General features: G+C 47.4%; 1 protein-coding gene across 1 annotated transcript in view; it reads right to left on the bottom strand.

The window, feature by feature from the left end:
- ADAMTS17 (ADAM metallopeptidase with thrombospondin type 1 motif 17) overlaps window positions 1–18,624 on the bottom strand; it is a 351,717-nt gene that overhangs the window by 155,889 nt on the left and 177,204 nt on the right. The window contains exons 11-12 of the mRNA XM_057303716.1: window positions 13,596–13,736; window positions 11,665–11,815 (exon numbers count right to left, since the gene is read on the bottom strand). Coding sequence (XP_057159699.1) covers window positions 11,665–11,815; window positions 13,596–13,736 — 292 coding nt within the window. The remainder of the gene's footprint in view (window positions 1–11,664; window positions 11,816–13,595; window positions 13,737–18,624) is intronic.

Raw genomic sequence — 18,624 nt, 5'->3', positions numbered from 1 at the left:
GGTTTTGAGAGAGGCTGCAGATGCTGGGCAGGAGGCTGAGACTGAGGCAGGCAGGACAGCTTTCAACCTGGCACCCAACCCAACGTCCTACCGCGTGGCCCTGTCTGTCTGAGAGGGGCAGGGCGAGGCTCTGGTTTGGGCCAGCCGCCCACTCTGGCCAGGTACTCGGCATTAAAGGGGCAGGTTTCATTTAGATCGGCAGTTCCCAAGCCCGGCTGAGTGTGAGATCCCCGAGGAAAGCTGTCTTCTCTACAGACTCAGAGACCAAAGATCTGGAGGAGGGCACTGAAACTTCTGATGTTCTCTGGAGGAGCTTCTAATGACCCACCAGGTGTAGAAGTGACCCACATCAGAGAAAAAACCCGTAGTGCCAGGTGGAATTCTGACACCTGGAACTTCCCGGACCCCACAGGGATCTCTAGCCATCAGGAGGCCTGTGAGAATCTCTATGGGATTCGAGAAAGTTCGCAAAGAGCCTTTCCACGCCGGGGGACTGAGGGTGTGTGTGCCGAGAGAGGGACTGGAGAGCAATGCCTGGTGCTCCTAGGATAGCAGGAGGAATGGCAAGGACAGCACGAGGAAAGATACAGAAAAGAAGGACCAGCCAACAAGACTGTCAGCTAAACAGTGTCCCCTCTACCACTGGCTCCAGGATGGACAACAATGGTACTAACTAACCCTCACTGAGTGCATACTACATGCTAAGTACTCTAACTCATTTGTTACTTAGCCCTCAAAATAACCCTACGATGTGTAAGTGGAGCTGTTTTTCCCATTTTGCAGATTGGAAAACTGAGGCAGAAGAGACTGTGTAGCTTGCTCAAGAGGCAGAGGCAGGACATGATCCCGGCTGCCTGACTTGGGAAGCTACCTTTTTAAGTACTGTGTGATGGGAACAGCACCTCCACGCTGTGCTGAAAGGCCAAGAGAACTAAACAGGAAGAGCAATCAATAAGTAGAAAGACGACACAAGACCCTCGAATGCCTATTACCTTTCTAGACACTCTTGCCTTCATGAAACAACTGGTGTGACAGGCACAGGTCCATCCACTGCAAATGCCATGACGTGTAGGCACACCCTTGCTCAAGTCAGTTACAAGGCTGGTGTTCAACACTTCCCAGCACTACTTTCTTCTCTAGGTGGGACGGTCATACACAGGCTTCAGGGCAATGATGGTGGAATGTGTTGTCAAGAAGGTTGTAGGGTTAAGTGTGAGCGGTCATTACAAAGCACCTTTCAACCCAGAATCTCCAGGGTGATGAGGGGGGACAGAGAAATATCTTCCATGCAGGAAAGGGCTGGGGGCTTTACGAGGCTGTGATCATTGTCACAATGTTGTCCTAACTCTGCATTTCTTCCTTCTGTCTCCAGGAGCCATGTCACACTCTTCCTTTCGGTTGAGGGTACCTACCTTGGGCTCTCTCACTCTCTGCTTCACCCAGCAGGATATCTGAGCCCCGATAGTTTTACAGTCTTGTTAAATAGTGCCTTTGCTTTCCAGTGACTTTCCTGACAGAGACAGGAGGAACTCGTAATCATAAAGAAGATGGATGGGGCTAATTGTGTAAAGTTCATTTCCCCTTTGTAATAAATATTTACCATCCAATGTTTATAACTTTTATGTTTGGACTTTCTTGAAATGCTTTATTGAATTAAAAACATCACATTACCATTGGCTAAAAGAGGAGACAGCTATATTTGCCAATAATTGCTGCAAGAAATGCCAGCTATTGATGCCAATTTTTTTTTTGGTAGTTCATATTTCCATAGACAGCTTTGAGCCTTACAATACCAGCATTTTGCAGACAGACATGGATGTAATGGTGATGGTGTGGGGATCTCCAGAGCCCTAGACATGAAAATGGACTGTATTTTAATTTTTCTGGGTTCTCTAGTACGCAAATCTTTAAGAAGGCAAGAAATCGGGTTAATATTTGAAGTTAGGCTGTTCCCAAAGCAACTGTTTTTCCCAAGTTATTTACCCTATGCCTTTAAATGCGGAAATGGCTTGTAATTTTGATTGATCTTAAAAGAACATACACAAAGTCCCAGTCAGGAGGAGGCTCCGTATTTAAAATTCCAACTAAGAAGAATAATAGCTCATGGCAAGCCAGCACTTCCTGTTGGGGACAGATGGTGGTGGCCTGCCACCGCCTAGCACTGAGCACCTGGCCTTGTGCTATAAGGCACCTGGGGAGCCTATAAACACCTTTGCAGAATAATCTTTGTCAATGCATAGTTATAACATGCATAAGATTGCCAAGGAAACAATTAAATTTAAGTATAATCCAAAATACAAAAATAAGTACCAATTTGTAGTATAGTGTTTAGTAACGTATGTTTCTTTGTCAACACATTGCCTGAGAAGATCTGGCCCTGGGTATAATAACCACCGTAATTTTCAGGATTATTTATTTGAGAGAGAGAGAAGAGAGCAAGCAGGAGGAGGAGCAGAGGGAGAGGGACAAGCAGACTCTTCGCTCAGCGGGGAGCCTGATGCAGGGCTCGATCTCACGATGTTGAGATCATGACCTGAGCAGAAATCAAGAGTCAGATGCTTAATCGACTAAGCCCCCCAGGCACCCTAACCACTGTAATTTTAAAGTAGTGGTGAGCGTAAATGATAACCTGAGATAGCAGCTATAACCATCACGCAGGATGAAACTATCTGGGAGTCCTAGTCCTGAGACAGTCATGGGTGATGTGAAGACTGCTGGCTTACTGCCAACACCCGTGGTTGAAGGAAATACAGTTGGCCCTTGAACAATACGGGCGTAGGGATGCCGACCCCTGACACCACTGAAAGTCCATATGTAACTTTTGACTCCCCAAACACCTGACTCCTAATAGCCTACTGCTGGTTAGAGGCCTTACCAATAACGTAAACAATTGATTACCCCGTATTTTTAGGTTACCTATAGTATACACTGTATTCTTACAATAAATTTAGTTTAAGTAAAAGAAAAGGTTAAGAAAATCATAAGAGAAAATACATTCAGGGGCGCCTGGGTGGCTCAGTCAGTTAAGCATCTGCCTTGGGTTCAGGTCATGACCTCAGGTTCTGGGGATCAAGCCCCATGTCAGGCTCCCTGCTCAGTGGGGAGCCTGCTTCTCCCTCTCCATCTGCCTCTTCCCACCCAGCTCATGCTCGCTTGCTCTCAAATAAATAAAATCTTTTAAAAAAGAGAAAATACATTCATAGTACTGTACTGTATTTATATAAAAAAAAATCCCACGTATAAGTGGGTTCATACAGTGCAAACCTGTGCTGTTCAAGGGTCAACTGTATTCATTTCAGTTACAGGTCGGAGAAAAATAAAGATGTAAACTTTCATTATCCTTGTTCACAAAACCTCCGAAATCTATCCGCAGACCCTGGTTTAGAACCCCTGCTTCTGCACAATAATAAAGATGTGTCCACGAGAAACACAATTCTTTGAGAGGATAGGTCTCTCCCTTCTTCCAGGGATAAGCTTTTGTTCCTCATAAAAGGCAGAAGCAAAATGAAAACCTTTCCCGCCGGTAGTCATGGTGGTTAGTATTTTTCTCAAAATATAATCTCTCCAGTTTCTTTTCTTCTTATTTTTATGGGTCTGTATTCCAGAAAATGAAAAAGAAAATGTTCAGCTCCTCAGCACTGGTGTGTTTTGTGGTTTTCTTCCCTTGGCGGTGTCCAACCTTGGTTACATTTCATTATTTTTGTGTCTGTGATAGGCTTAAAATTCTAGAAATTTCTAAAACATACACACACACACACACCCACTTGCCTCACTGATGTTCAGGTATTTTTCCAACCTACCCCCACTCAGGAATGCCAGCTGAGGGGCTTGCCAGTGAAGTTCTCACTATCAACAAGCTTTGGGGGAGTCCAGACCTGAGAACATGGATGGCATTCCCAACTGTTATGCATGAATGTGGTTTGTAAAAGAAGAGGTTCCTCCAGATTCTTGGAGTTGGAATGGCTTCATGATATTCATTCCCCTACAATTCCTGGCTATGAGTGTCTTTCTTTTTCATGGTATCTAGAAAGGAGTAACTTTCTTTCCTATTAAAGGGGCCCTCATGTGATTTGGAGGATTTTGCTGAGAATTCTGCATCACAGTTCCCTCTGAAATAAATGGAGACCCCTGACATGTCATGACGTCATGGGTGTGATTATTGTGAAGAACTAGACAGCTGGAGAAATGGGATGAGCACGGGGGCCACAAGGAGACTCACATCTAAACAGAGTATGTCATGGGTCCTAATGTCAATTGAACCATTTTCTTAGAAGAACAGAGTATAAATGACTAACATGAAACATGCACTTATAATCCACTCTACGTAACCTATTTCTAATATGCTTAAAGGGCCACAGGGATAAGCAATATATGCTCACATTTTGTCTCCTTTGTTGGCTTATTAGCTATAACTTTCTTGTGTTATTTGTTGGTTGACTTACAGTTGATACTATACATCTTTAACTTATCACAGTCTGTCTTTCTGTGTGAGTATTCCATCTCATACGTAGTATAAAAACCTTACAATAGTATACGGCCATTTCTCTTGCTCTGGCCTTTGTGTGAATATCATGCATTCTACTTCTACGAATGTCATAAACTCTGCAATACTGTACTGGTTTCCCATGGCAAAGCTACTAGTGTTTCCTCCTGCTTCTCTAAATAAACATTGTCATATACTTCATGGCTTAAGAGAACATCAATTTCTCATCATACGGTTCTGGAAGTTGGAAGTTCAAAATCAGTTGCAGTGGGCTTAAATCAAGGTTTCCACAGGGCTGGTTCCCTCTGGAGGCTCCGAGGGGAAAATCTATTTCCCTGAACTTCCCGGCTCCTAGAGGCTGCCTTGCTCTCCTTGGCTGACAGCTGCCTCCTTGCATGACTTCAGCCTCTTCCTTCAGCTATCATTCTGCTTTCTTCTGCTACCTATTCTGATCTCCTGCCTCCTTCTCAGTAAGGACCCTTCTGATTACATCAGGCCCATCCAGAGAATCCAGGAAATCTCCCCATCTCAAGATCCTTAACTGAATAAAACCTGAGAAGTCTCTTTTGCCATATAAGGTGAAGCTCACAGGTTCTGGGGATTAGGACATGGACATCGACCATGACGGTATTCTTCTTTTTTTCTGTAAGACAGTTGTTTAAATAGTCAATGATCTTTTAAAGACATTTGAGCATATTTAAGTATATCATATATTTGCCCATGTAGTTCCTACTTCCGGGATTCTTCATTTCTTTGTGTAGATCCGTATTTCCATCTACTATCATTTTCTTTCTGCCTGAAAGCTTTCTTTTAATATATTCATTCAAGTGTGGGTTGGCCAGCAATGAATATTTCCAGTTTTTGCATAACAGAAAAACTCCATTTCACCTTAATTTTTCAAAGAGATTTTTGCTGGGTGTTGATTTAGAAGGTGATGGGCTTTTCCCCCCTCCCTCAGTACTTTAAAGATACTGCTCTACTATCTTTCCACTTGCATTGTTTTGAATGAGAAACACGCTGTCTTTTTTTCCTTTATGTGTTCATAACTTTTCTCCTCTGGCCCCTTTAAGATTTTCTCTTTATCTTTACTTTTAAAGCAACTGGATCATGATGAGCGTTGGTCTAGATTTCTTCATGTTTCTTGTGCTTGGGGGTCACTGAGCTTCTTGGATCTGTGAGCTTATCATTTTTATCAAGCTTAGAATTTTTTTTTGCCATTATTTCTGTCTTTACTCACTCTCATTTCCTTGTAAGGTATCATCTGCACATATATATTAGGCCACCTGAAGACCCGCAGCTCACTGCTGCTGTCTTCTTTTTCTTTTTTTTTTTTCAAAGATTTTTTATTTATTTATTCGACAGAGATAGAGACAGCCAGCGAGAGAGGGAACACAAGCAGGGGGAGTGGGAAAGGAAGAAGCAGGCTCATAGCGGAGGAGCCTGATGTGGGGCTCGATCCCACAACACCGGGATCACGCCCTGAGCCGAAGGCAGACGCTTAACCGCTGTGCCACCCAGGTGCCCCTGTCTTCTATTTCTTATCCATCTTTTTTCTCCTTGAGTTTCATTTTGGATACTTTCAATCACTCTGTCTTCAAGTTCACTGACGATTTCTTCTGCAATCGCTCATTTCCCAGCAACAGGGTCTCCTTCATTTCAGACAGTGTAGTTTTCATTTCTAGAAGTTTCCTTGGGATCTGTTTTATAGCTTTCATATCTCTCCTTAACATGTTCAATCTTTCTGCTACCTTCTTGAACCTGGACTATGGTTACAATTACTGTTTTAACGCCCTTGTCTGTGAATTCTATTTTCTGTGTCTTTCTTGGTCAATTTTGACTAATTGATTTTTCTCCTCACTATGGATGTACTTTTCTGCTCCTCTGAAGACCTGGTAATTTTTGATTTGATGCTAGACGTTATGAATTTTATTTTATGGAGTGGTGGATGATTTTGTATTTCTCAATATTTTTGAGCTTTGTTCCAGGACCTGGTTAAGTCACCTGGAAACAGTGTGATCCTTTCAGATTTTGCTTCTAAATTTTATTAGATGGCACTAGATCAGCATTTAGGACAGGGCTAATTTTGCCACGCTACCGATGCAACACCCTTCTGTGCATTTTATGTGAGTTCCAGAGGTGGTTCCCTCTTATATTTTCAGATGGCCTCAGGCAGTCTTCTCACACATACATTTCTGAGTACTAAGCTGAAGATTCATGGAGATCTGTGCACATTTCTGAGGTTCTTTCTTTATAAAGCTTTTCTGTGGGGCCTCTCTCGTGAACTCTAACTTCCTTGGCCTCTCTGTGCTCCCAGCTCCGTTTCTTCAACTCAAGAAGACTTGCTTCTTCTCAGTTCTCCCTCCTTGTGCCATAGCCTACACAAGTGAGCCAGGATAATCAGAGTGCTCACCTTATGTGCTTTGCATATCTCAAGGATCACAATTCACTCTTGCCGGATGCCCAATGTTAGGAAAAAATCACTATTTCATATAGTTCATCCGATTCTTAGTTGCTTCAGGTGGGAAGGTAAATCTGGCACCTGTTACTTTGTCTTGGCCAAAGACAGAAGTCAGAATAAGAAATTAAAGGCAACGTTGGGACCATGATCATTTTATTACATGAGATCCAAGTCAATCCTCAAGGGCATTAAAGAATAATAATGGTTATAAAGTTCAATTTGGCATTGGATTAAAAGACCATTCTGATTGGTTCTGGGTGTCTCTGGCTGCCAGAAGAATACAGGTGTTACATAATGCTTAATTTCTCATGGCCCTGAGAAGTTCAATACAGAGAAACACTGACCCTACAGATGTACACAGATTGGTTCTCTGCTCCAAAGGATGGGAAGCAGTGTTACCCAGAAAGATAATAATAGCACACGTATCAGCTCAAGTACTTGGGTACTGAGATTGTGACAGACTCAGTTCTTAGCACCTTATGTGTATTAACTCACCAGGAGCCTTGGATTTTACCAAGGAGGGTACTAATGCACAAAGAAGAGACTACAGACTTGGTCACTAGGAGTAAGACTGCGGTCACTCACTACCAGATCGACTGTGCTGCTTTGAACACTTTCTTGCCCTGGGAGGAAGCCACAGGAAAGATCTGTATGTATCCCTGCAAGACATTTGACAGAGTCTTACATGTACGTTGGTGAAACCGATCATGAACTCAGGTTTAGAGAGTCAATACATTATAATGACACAGAGGTCTCTAAGTTTCTCCCTCAACACAGCTTGTCCACAGGGCCATTGGTGGTTGGGTAAAGTCACAATGGGAACTTAAATTTGCTGTTACGGTTATGGATGGATCCCAGATTAACACATACTTATTGAGCACCTACTGTGTGTCAGGCACTGACCAAAGTACTTGGAAAACACTGGTGATTAAAGAAAGATTCCTGCCCTTGAAGGGTTTATCATCTAGAGGGGGATTATCAATAGTCATAACAAACAAGTGAATTATATAGCATGTTAAAAAATGATAAGTCTATGAAAGTAGGGCTTTCCCTTAGGGAACCAGGAGACCTGGGTTCTCTGAGTGGTTGGGAGAGGGTTACCAGAATAACATTTTAAAGATTTTATTTATTTATTTATTTATTTATTTATTTATTTATTTATTTATTATTTCACATAAGTGAGTTGGGGGGAGAAGCAGAAGGAGAAGGAGAGAGAGAAAATCTCAAGCAGACTACCTGCTGAGCACGGAGCCTGACACGGGGCTCGAACTCATGACCCTGATATCATGGCCTGAGCCAAAATCAAGAGTCACATGCTTTACCAGCTGAGCCACCCAGGCGCCCCTTACCAGATTAAAATTTTAAATCGCATGGTCACGAGAGGCCTCCTTGAGAAGGTTGCCTCTGAAAAAACAAAACCTGCCCCAACTCAAAAAAGATGAGGCACTTAGTCACAGGGACAAGTGGGAGAAGAGTATCCTGGTGGAGGAAACAGCCAGCATGAAGCAGAGTGTGTCCCCGCCAGGAGCATGCCTTGCAGGTTCAAGAAAGAGCAGGAAGGCACTTTAACTGGAACAGAGTAGGTAAAAGGGGGATACAGAAAGAGGTGAGGACAAGGAAGAAGAGGGGAAGGGGCTCATACCAGCACCACAAAATGGGTGTTACAGGGAACAAGAAAGGAACAACACAACATATGCACGCCCTTCTGTCACACCGAACACCAGCTGAAACACAGATCCATAAAGGCACCACATGGGTAGACTGATGATACAGCCAGCCTTCGAATCCCTTAGTTGGGGGGCGCCTGGGCGGCTTAGCCAATTAAGCATCTGACTCGTCTTCAGCTCAGCTCATGATCTTGGGATTGAACCCCGACCGCCGTTGGGCTCTGCACTCAGCACGGAGTCTGCTGAAGACTCTCTCTCCCTCTCTGTCTGCCCCTCCCCCCATTTGGGCTCGCTCTCTCTCAAATAAATAAATCTTAAAAAAAAAAAAAAAAGGAATCCCATAGTGGGATGCTGCCTTAGTTTGGCTTTGAGTCATATGGTGTGTCCCAGGCCTAGAGCAGCACTCCCCAAGTTCTTGGCTCCCAGCTGGCCTCTGTCTTTCTTCTCCATCAGCACCTCGTGTGCCTCAGCAGGACGTTACTGCCATCCGACTGTGAGTTCCCGCCATCTGACTGTGAGATTCACCCTGAAGGGAGCACCCTGGCCTTGCCAGCAGGAAAATTCCTGCCAGCTCCCTGAGGCTGCTGGCCATCTGTCAGCGGTGCTAACAGGTAGTACCCTCACTCCTGCTAGGTACTGGGGAGACAAGCGGCCATTTTATTATAGTACTGATGAACTCTCAAAGGCAAGTGGGAAAACATATTTTGTGGTTCCTGGTGAGCTGTGGGAATCAATGCTCAGCTTCCCTGTAACTTACAAAATGAGAGGATCTCACTTGATATATTTGTATCTGGAGCTTCTGGGGAGGAAAAAAAAAAGTAACATAGCTGAGCTGATCATGACTTGACATTTTGCTGTCTTCTTCAAACAAAATGAAGCTGGCAAAGGAAAATGAAATACTAGGTCTCCTTCCTCCCCTTTGGGTCTGTCTTTAAATGACTATACATAGTCTTTCTTTTCTCCCTCAGTAACAGACACACCCAGCCTCAGTCTGCAGCTCACCCCCCTCCTGGCTGTGTAAGCTCGGCCTGTTACTAACCTCTCTTAGCCTCTGTCTTCTCATCTGTTAAATAGGGTACAAAGCCTCTGCCTCGATGGCCGCAGTCAGGGTTTCTGTGACAGGGCATGGAAAGTTCTCTCTGCCCGGGAAATCATGAGCCCCCAGTATAGGTACCTACTTCCTCCTATCCCTCCTGGCCCAACTGGTGTGCAATTGCCTGGCTCCTAAAAGGCAAAAATGGCTGCAGCTCTCAGGGAGGAAGCAGTCTCTGCCCAGCTTCCCACCCCCATCACCCCACCGCCTCCCTCATGGGCCCCTAGCCGGGCCAGCACAGCCTGGCCTGCAACATCCCACCAGCCCTGAGGTTGCACCGAGTGGCTGCTCTGTGTCCCGTGACTCAGCAGGGCACTTCCCTCTTCTCTACCCCGGCTACCCAGGGCGTCTCTACCCTTCCTGAGTGCTCAGGGTCCTCCCTGGGGGTTCTATCCATGTGGATTTTTGTGCAGACACCACACCATCAAAGGACCCTCTGAAAGCTGCCCTTGCTGCTGATTCTGTGTCATCAGGTACTTTCAAGGACTGAGGCGGGGACAGGCAAACAGAGTGCCTCCTGGCTAGCACGTGATAAACGAAGGAGTCTTCACGGTCAAGGCCGAAGGTGAGCACCAGACACACCAGTAGGAGACAGCCGGGGGTGATGGAATCCTGGAGCTCACTGCATCTTCCCATAGAGGTGTAAGGTGCAAGGCACTGGGGTGTCCAGTGGGAGACGGCTCCGGAAGGGACCCTCGCTAGCCCCTCCGCGGGGGGTTGGGACAGGAGGACTCACTACAGTGCTGCGAACAAAAGCCCTTCGGGGAAACAGCTAGCAGGAGGTGCTGGCCTGCCTTTGAGGCGCTGCTCTTTTCTGCGCCCCAAACAATGATGGGTAGTGCCCCACCTGAGGGCCCCGCCCTGATTTCCCGGACCAACTCCTGCAGAGCCAGGAAGCACTTGAGAGGCAGCATCCCGCCTCCCAGAGTCCACGCGGACCTGTTCTGCGGGCTGCAATCCTGGGGTCTCATTCTGGAGGCACGGCCCCTTGCATGTCCGTCTTGGAGTTGGTCTCATCCTAGGTTCTTGATCCGGGAACCTGTGCAGCCTTCCAGGCTCCCTCCCTGGGACTCGATGCCATCCCGAGCCCCAGCACGAGGACACCTGCCACTGGGTGGCTCCGGAGTCCCACATATCCCCACCCCAGCTAGTCCTCCCGCTTCTGGCCTTCTGCTCCAGAGGACACGGGCTCTGCTCCCCTACGAGCCAACTGCCAACTGCCAGCTAGAATGCTGGCTGCTCTGGCCTCCCCCTGGGCCACAGCATGGAGATGGGCCCTGCCCCAGGTCCTGGCGTGTCCATCTTGGCACCTCCCCCCCGCCCAGAAGGGGCCACGCCGCAGCTTGCCGTCTACGGCATGGCGAGAACACATGTGCTCTGCAGGGGAACAGACCTGAGACAAATCCCTGCTCTCCTACCTACAAACCAAGCCATTTTCAATGACTGCTTAAACCTCTGAGTGTGTTCCCATCTCCCAGCTGGGGAGAGCAACGTGGGGAGCCTGTGGCAAGGGCTCACACATTTGAAGCTCTAGCAAAGGACAAACCACGCGGGCATTGCTCAAGTAAATGGTAACGTCTTAATGGGGTTATTGACGCTACTACCAAATAACCAATTTATGATTTAGTAGATGTTGCCGACCTGACACTTTCCAGCGCTTCCTGGGCTTTAGCTGCATTCCATAGCTATCCGGGGGTTTGATACCAGCTGACTGTACATCACTTCCAAGGATGACGTGCACCTGGGCAAATGCCCGTGAGGGTGTATGTGCACGCACGCGTGGGTCAGTGAAGGTGTGCGTGCATATGTGCGTGCGTGTGTGTGTGTGTGCGTGTGTGAGTGCGTGTGTGTGTGTGCGCGCGTGTGTGTGCGTGCATATGTGCGTGTGTGTGGCGTGTGGAGAGCGGTGCCCTCTGACAGAAGCCAGATGCTCCCCCGAGCCAGCCGTCCGGTGGCTGCTTACCTCCATGTTTCTGCAGAAGGTGGCGTTGGTGCCGAACAGGATCTGGCACTGCTCGTCGGCGCTGTAGTGCATGCCCGGCAGCTTGTGAGGGAGGCGGACCGCGTGCTGGCTCCTGGGGTCTGTGACCAGCAGACAGGTGCTGACTTTTGACCTGAAACAGTCGAGAGGTGAGCTGACTTGCAAGTGTCCTGCCCAGGTTTTTGTCTTGATTTGTCAGCCAGGAGCAGGTGAGAAATCTGCATCTCCCAAATTATGGGAGGGTGATGCAGGCCCTGGGCACGTGGCTTGCGCGTTTTTGCTCTTTTCGCTCTTTTTCTCCCTGGCCCAATGCAGATCTTTACCGCAAAGGCAATGGGAGGTTAGCCACCAGGAAAGAGCCTGAGAATCACACCCGTGAGGCTAATGTACCTTTCTCAAGTTTGAGCATTCTTGGATGGAATGCTTTTGAAATAGATTCCGAGGGTATTTACTCAGAATACGACCTTGAGCAAAATCACTATGCTTAAAGAAGAAATAGAAGGTAGGATCGTTTTGCTTTATTTCAAATAAAAACCAAGTGCTTATTTCCAACTCTGCAGATGCTCTTGGAGGGTCTGTGGCAGCTGACGGGTCTAGGTGTCTCTTCCCTGAAAGCTGGCTGGTGGCACAGTCTGTAAAAGACATCAGGACTGCAACCAGGCTGGAAATGTTCACAGATGTTGAGAACAACTCTGAGAAACTGCACTGGGGGGCTGTGAGCCTGTGGCTCCATTAGGAGGTTAAATACTTGAATGCTTTGATTTCTCAATTCCCAAAACGAGGCAGATGGCCGTGGAAAGGAAACCCAGCCTCTCGCCAAGATTCCTGAGGAACAGGCTTGCACACAAATACACGCGTTGGGCCACCTCTCCCGGGCTCAGACACACACAACATTTTGACCGGCAATGTGTCTATGAGCAAATGAAAACACCCTGCCCTGTTTCACTGACCCTTCTGGGAAACATGAAACAATGTTAAGTGGCTTACAACAGTTCATTGAGGTTCTGTGATAACAAGTACTCAAGAGGAAATAGATTATATTAAAACTAACAAGTCCATTTTTAAGACTTGTGTACCACTTAATTTCCCCACCCGCGGGAAATGTCACGAAAGAAGACTCAGGATGAGAACAGAAGGCAGAGTGATGCCTGTGGCTACTCCCTCCCGAATTCACTGGGTGCTTTCATGTGTTACTGAACTGCAAAGTTCCACAGGCGGGTAAGACTCACTGAGTCCCTTTCGTCTCCACAGAGCGGACAGATGAATCTCGCTAAGTAAGGAAGTGATCAGGGTCTGCCCATCAAATCTGTAAGTTTGTCCCTGCGGTCTTGACACTAAGGGACCCTCATAGTACAGGAGCTAAGACTTTGTTTGACAAAGGTCTGAAATCAGATGGCCAGCATTCCATAAAAATCTGCGAGTGGAATGGTGCAGATGTATTCTGGAAAGAAAGTGGCAGTGAGATAAACAGAGCCCATCCCCACGTGGGAAGGAGGTGAGCAGACCCGGCTCCCCAGCAAATGTGCTCCCTATCACAGGAAGCAGCGTGAGCATTAAGGAAATGCCCTTTCCCGTAGCAGCCACGGGATGCTGCCAGGATGCTGTCCATTCAGGGTCAAAATACTGCAGAGAAACGAAATGGGGTTCTTTTCAAGTCACGGTCACCACGTTGATATTCAATCAAGCAACAAAGCCTGTATGATTAGCAGCTGGGTGCCCCCGTCATATCAGACACACACTTGGGAGGAAGTCTAGGTCAGAGTGGGGAGGTTCGGTACTGACCGCCTCTTTAGGCCAGCTCAGAGTTCTAAGAGATTCGTTTCTCTTTCCCACACTTGCTAAGACTCCAATTGTTGTGCCTTCTGGAAGTACTTTCTATTGTAGCGATTGTACAGAATGATTCAAGGACTTACTTGAGGAAGTTTTCAAGGTCATCGCGACTGCAGGAGGACCAAGAGAGGTCACTGGGGTTCCGGCCTTTTACCCACTCTCCTGACATGATGTGGGATCTGCCGGCGCAGGACGAGTGGTCATCGTCGTGGTTCATCCCCAAGCTGCCCGAGGGAAAGGAAAAGAAGAGAGGGCCACTTAGGCTACAGGCTTCCGCATACTGTGCCAACTTAGACCAAGCCTGAAAGACAAAGAGGGGCACAGGCCGGTACCCGGTACTTGGCTATTCTCAGCAGAGCACACCGACAGCCGTGAGCTTATAGAGAAACAGAGCGAAGAATTCCTTACTTCATGAAGACCGATAGAGCACACAGAACACCACTGCATTTGCTAAACGCATGAATAAATGAAGAAATTAAACTCACTGTGATAGCACGGTTCTTAAACTGTAAGTTTCGGATGATTACACTTGCTTTTTGACACTAAAATATGCCAACATTAAGGATCTAAGTGTTTTGTTGCCCTACGGGCAAGTCACCACGTGAAGGTCTAGCTGGGACCATCCAAGACTTGGACTTACATGATATCATGGGTGCAAATCTTCAAATCAGTGAAAAATTCGGCTTTTCTATCTTTCACATCAGTATACCTGGGTCCACCGAGATCATACCTGTCGCCTTCCCTGCCCAGGTGTACGTGACAGACACCAGGATGCCTGTCTAGATGTGTGTTGCTGACCACGCACCATAGGCTGAGTGACGATCTTAGTTTGCATATCTGACGTCACTGGGATAACCTGGGACACGGAACATAGGAGATCAGAGGGCCCACGCTTTGCTGACCTGTGATTTCCAGGGCAGACTCACTGTGCCAAAGGATGCCCATCCTTTGTCAACAAGCCCAATGGAGACAACATGCACTTTCCTTCATTCAAAAATATTTATGAGAGGTTTCCTGAGTGCCAGCTCATGGACTAGAAAGAGAACAAAGAATGGTGCACGATATGCCAGCCCTGACCTCAGATCACTGCCAGCCTGGGCAAGGAGAAGTCACAGACAGAGATAATTCTAAAAAGAGGTTCTACAGGCTTCTCCGGAGCCGCTTTTCCCAGTTTCCGTCATACGCCTCTGACCATCGTCTGTCAATTACCCCTGAGGGATGCTTAATCCTGGTGTCTCTCGACAGAGGCCTGCCTGTGTTCTTACTCTGCACGCCCTCCAGGCCCCTCTGTACTCTTGCCTGCGAGACACGGCCTTCACCGCCGTCACCACGGGAGATGGATTAGCCAAAACAACCCGCGTCCCTTGTGGGATACACCGGCTGGTCCTCGTGCTCCTGGGTCTCCAGGCTGGCCGGGCACCCTCTGCTCACCCACACATCTCTGCTCCTGGGAGTCGAGGGTGCACTTAACCAGGCCTTAATCGTATGTATCCTCAAACCTATTCATGTCGGTAACACTTGCTCTGTCAATTAACTCGTGTGGTTACACGTTGTGCTAACCAAGGAAACAGGAGAACAAAAGTCGTTGTTTTCAGGAAAACTAACTTAGCTAGTAGCTAAAAACAGACCACTGCCAAATTGGGGGTGGGCAGGACGAGTGTAAAAGATGAGGGGGGTAAAAAACATAAAAATCTGCCCCAGACTGCTTCACAAGGGTCTTTTATGTTCTACTCCATCTAAGAAAGGAAAAAAACAAAAAACAAAAAAACCCCTGGGATTTGAACTCATTTCGTTATAGTTGTGGCTTGTGTGAGGAAGGTGATATGTAAGTCCAATCAGCAGACACACACCCTCAAGGCAAAGCTTTCACCCCCACCGTGAAATTGGTGAAAAAATTAATATTTTCATGGCTTCAGCGAAAACAAAATGTTGAAGTCACCTAAGTATAATTTCTTTATGTTTCCCCACTCGGACCAATATTTTTGGTCAGCTGGTCAAGTGACTACTATCCTGTCAGAAGAAAGCACACCTGTGGTGCCCCCTTTGTGTTGATGGCCACGTTGTGCCGTGGTGGGACCGCTCTTCTAGACCTTGCCCTGAACCAGGCCCTCCCTCTGCGTCTCCCAAAGGCTCTTCCAACTCCCCAGATTCCCTCAGGGCAGCTTTCTTTTTTTTTTTTTTTAAAGATTTTTTATTTATTTATTTGACAGAGCTAGAGACAGCCAGTGAGAGAGGGAACACAAGCAGGGGGAGTGGGAGAGGAAGAAGCAGGCTCATAGTGGAGGAGCCTGACGTAGGGCTCGATCCCGCAACGCCGGGATCACGCCCTGAGCCGAAGGCAGACGCCCAACCGCTGTGCCACCCAGGCGCCCCTCAGGGCAGCTTTCTATCCCAGCTTCTCCACCAGTGACTGGCACGGAGCGGGCACTCTGTAGTTCTAGAATGAATTATCTATTTAATCCAGGGCAAAGCACCACCAAATCGGAGACTCCGTGTCCGTTACAGGGGTGCCAAGTCTAGTGCTGTGGCGGCTTGTTCAACAGAACGACGCAAGCCTTCTCTGCTTAGCCTCAGTCTTGCCCTCCCGCCAAGAAACCAGGTAGCCATCCGATTCAAGTGAAATGAAGCACCAAGAATTGCCAGGTTAAGTCTGACCAACAGGAATAATGTAGATATTTTTCCAGTAGTTACTTCGTGGAATGAGCCCTACTTTTCAGTGCCATTACTCAGCTTTTTCGTTTTTTCCCTGCTTGCTGTCTGTACCTACAGCTATCCATAGCCATCTGTCTGTCTACCTATCATCTCTTTGTTCCGTGTAACTTTTGAAGGAACTAGCTGGTTTTTCAAGCGCATGTACAGCACAGGGTGTTAAAAGTCATCTTACATTTGATTTAGGGTTTGATTTGAGATTTTTAAATAAAACTAGCGGTAGCGTTTTCAAATAGATCTTCTGAAAAGGTCGTTGGATTCCAGTGAACTCCGCTCAGTGTGTAGAGGTGACAGAAATAAAATGTCTCGTGAAAAATGGGGCTCCCTCCCGTCTTCGGTGACAAGGTGTCTGCACAGCACGCGGACCGGGTGAAACCGCTCCGCTGCCGCCCTCGGGGAGTCGGAGCCCGTGCAGAAGCAGCCCGTGAGCCCGTTGTTCTTCTGGCTTTGCACTTCTATAAGCCGGTTCCCGTCATCCCGGGCTGGGATCTCCGGCGCGGCCACCAGACGGGGTTCTTCAAACAACAAGGATGCTGTTTGGGAAACCACAACCGGGGGAGAGCCAAGCCCTGGCAGAATGGCCTCACCACACATGGAGGAATGTTTCCTTTGTGACCACTTCTGAGTTTTCTCTGGTGGTCAAGTTGGTCGTAAAATGAAAGAGGCTCCTTTGCTCGCTCTGCCAGACTCCGCCGGCCAGAGGGCCTGGTCTCTCAGGAGACAAAACGATGTTTTTAAAACAGCGCTCAGAAGAGCTGACTGTGCCATCCACAACCGCATGCCTGTGCAGTACGTTAGGTGAGCGTTTCAGGACGCCGCCCCCGGAGAAGGACTTCCCCAAGGAATGTTCCAGTCAGCAAGACCAGCCAAGAGTGGGATTCTTGGATTCCTGGAGGCTGTGTCTAACACAGATCATGTTTGATCTGGTTTAAAAAGTTCAAATGCTAACTAAGCACCTCATAAATTCACAGTTTGATGAACCAGCATTGGGCTGGGAGTCTCGATATTTGAGGTTTACATAAACTACTGTTTAGGCTATTTTTAGATTAAACTCAGGATTACTTGACTGAGAAATGTATGTTGTTTTAGGTTTATATCCCAGGGCATCTATTACTTCTGGCCACATTACATTTAACAAAAATGGGTCACGTTAAGCACACACGCTAACTCTAACTTCAAGAAAGAGTGCGGTTAAGGACGCAGACAAGGCCTCACGTCACACGTGACCCAGATTTATCGGACACAATAACAACTTAATGGCCTTGAGTTGATTTTATCTTAAAACAAATAACACAGTGCTTCTGTATTTGCTTTAGGAAATCCAATATATACCACGCAAGGAGTTCTAAGAGAATCCCTACATTGCTCGACCCCTCCTCGCTTCACCCCCAAATCCTGGCTGGGTGTTTTAGGCTGGGTAGATCTGCCATGTTGAAAGCTTTGATTTCACCGGCTCTGAGCCTACCTGTCTGTTTCTCAGAAGCTTTGGGATTTTGATATCAGGGATGCAATCAGCTCCCACCTCCCCTCAAAGCACTCTTGCCTAGGAACCTAGGGAAACAGCTCCTGTGACGTAGCCTCTCCACTGAAGGGGTCCTCGGCCAGCCCAGGCCCTATCCCAGTAGCCCTGCGGGCAGACAGACAGTCCCTTTTCAGGAAACACTCACTGACACCACAGTCACAGGGATGGCTCGTGGCTCTTTCTAGGAAATGAGAGGCGGATTTGTATTAGTTAATATTACTTACCATGATGATAACCAACACCCCAGCTTTGCACTAGGAGGAAAATTCTCGACTGTCAGTACTTCTTTGCCAAGAACCACACCGTGTCCTCAATCTTCAGCCACTCAGAAATGTCACCTACACGTGCTGAAAGTCACTAGGGGTAACAGGCTGCACTTGCTTATACAGGTTAAACTATCCTGATCACCCACTGAAGGGGAACAAAACAAGTAGGCCAGGATCACATCGAAATCCTCTCACCCCAGAGAAGTCTTTGTCTGTTTTCGGTTTTGCACAGGGAAATGAGCCCGTCAGCCTTCAGGATTCCAGCAGCAATGGAACCACCCGAGTAGATCTGGGGGCTCTACAGGGTCAGATTTCCTACTACACAGGCAGGATCATCGCGGTAAGAATCATCCTAAAACACCATGAAATTCTGAATCACCAACGGGCAAATCCTGCTCAACAGAGCGCTGGTGTGAACCGGGCTCCACTGTAGCAGATTACATCACAGCAGGTGAGGACAGGTGAGACGCGCACAGTAGAAAGCGTCTGTCTTCCCTAGCCAGAGCGCTCCAGTAACACTCTTGTTCCCGAATTGATACATAAGGGATTTTGAGGTCGGGTAGCTGGGTCAGGTGTGCCCTCTCCTCAGTCTTGCCCGGGACTGCATACGTGTGC

Source organism: Ursus arctos, unplaced genomic scaffold (genome assembly GCF_023065955.2).
Source record: "Ursus arctos isolate Adak ecotype North America unplaced genomic scaffold, UrsArc2.0 scaffold_28, whole genome shotgun sequence".
Classification (NCBI taxonomy): Eukaryota; Metazoa; Chordata; class Mammalia; order Carnivora; family Ursidae; genus Ursus; species Ursus arctos.
Note: the sequence above shows the minus strand (reverse complement) of the source record. Positions and strands in the feature narration are given on the sequence as shown.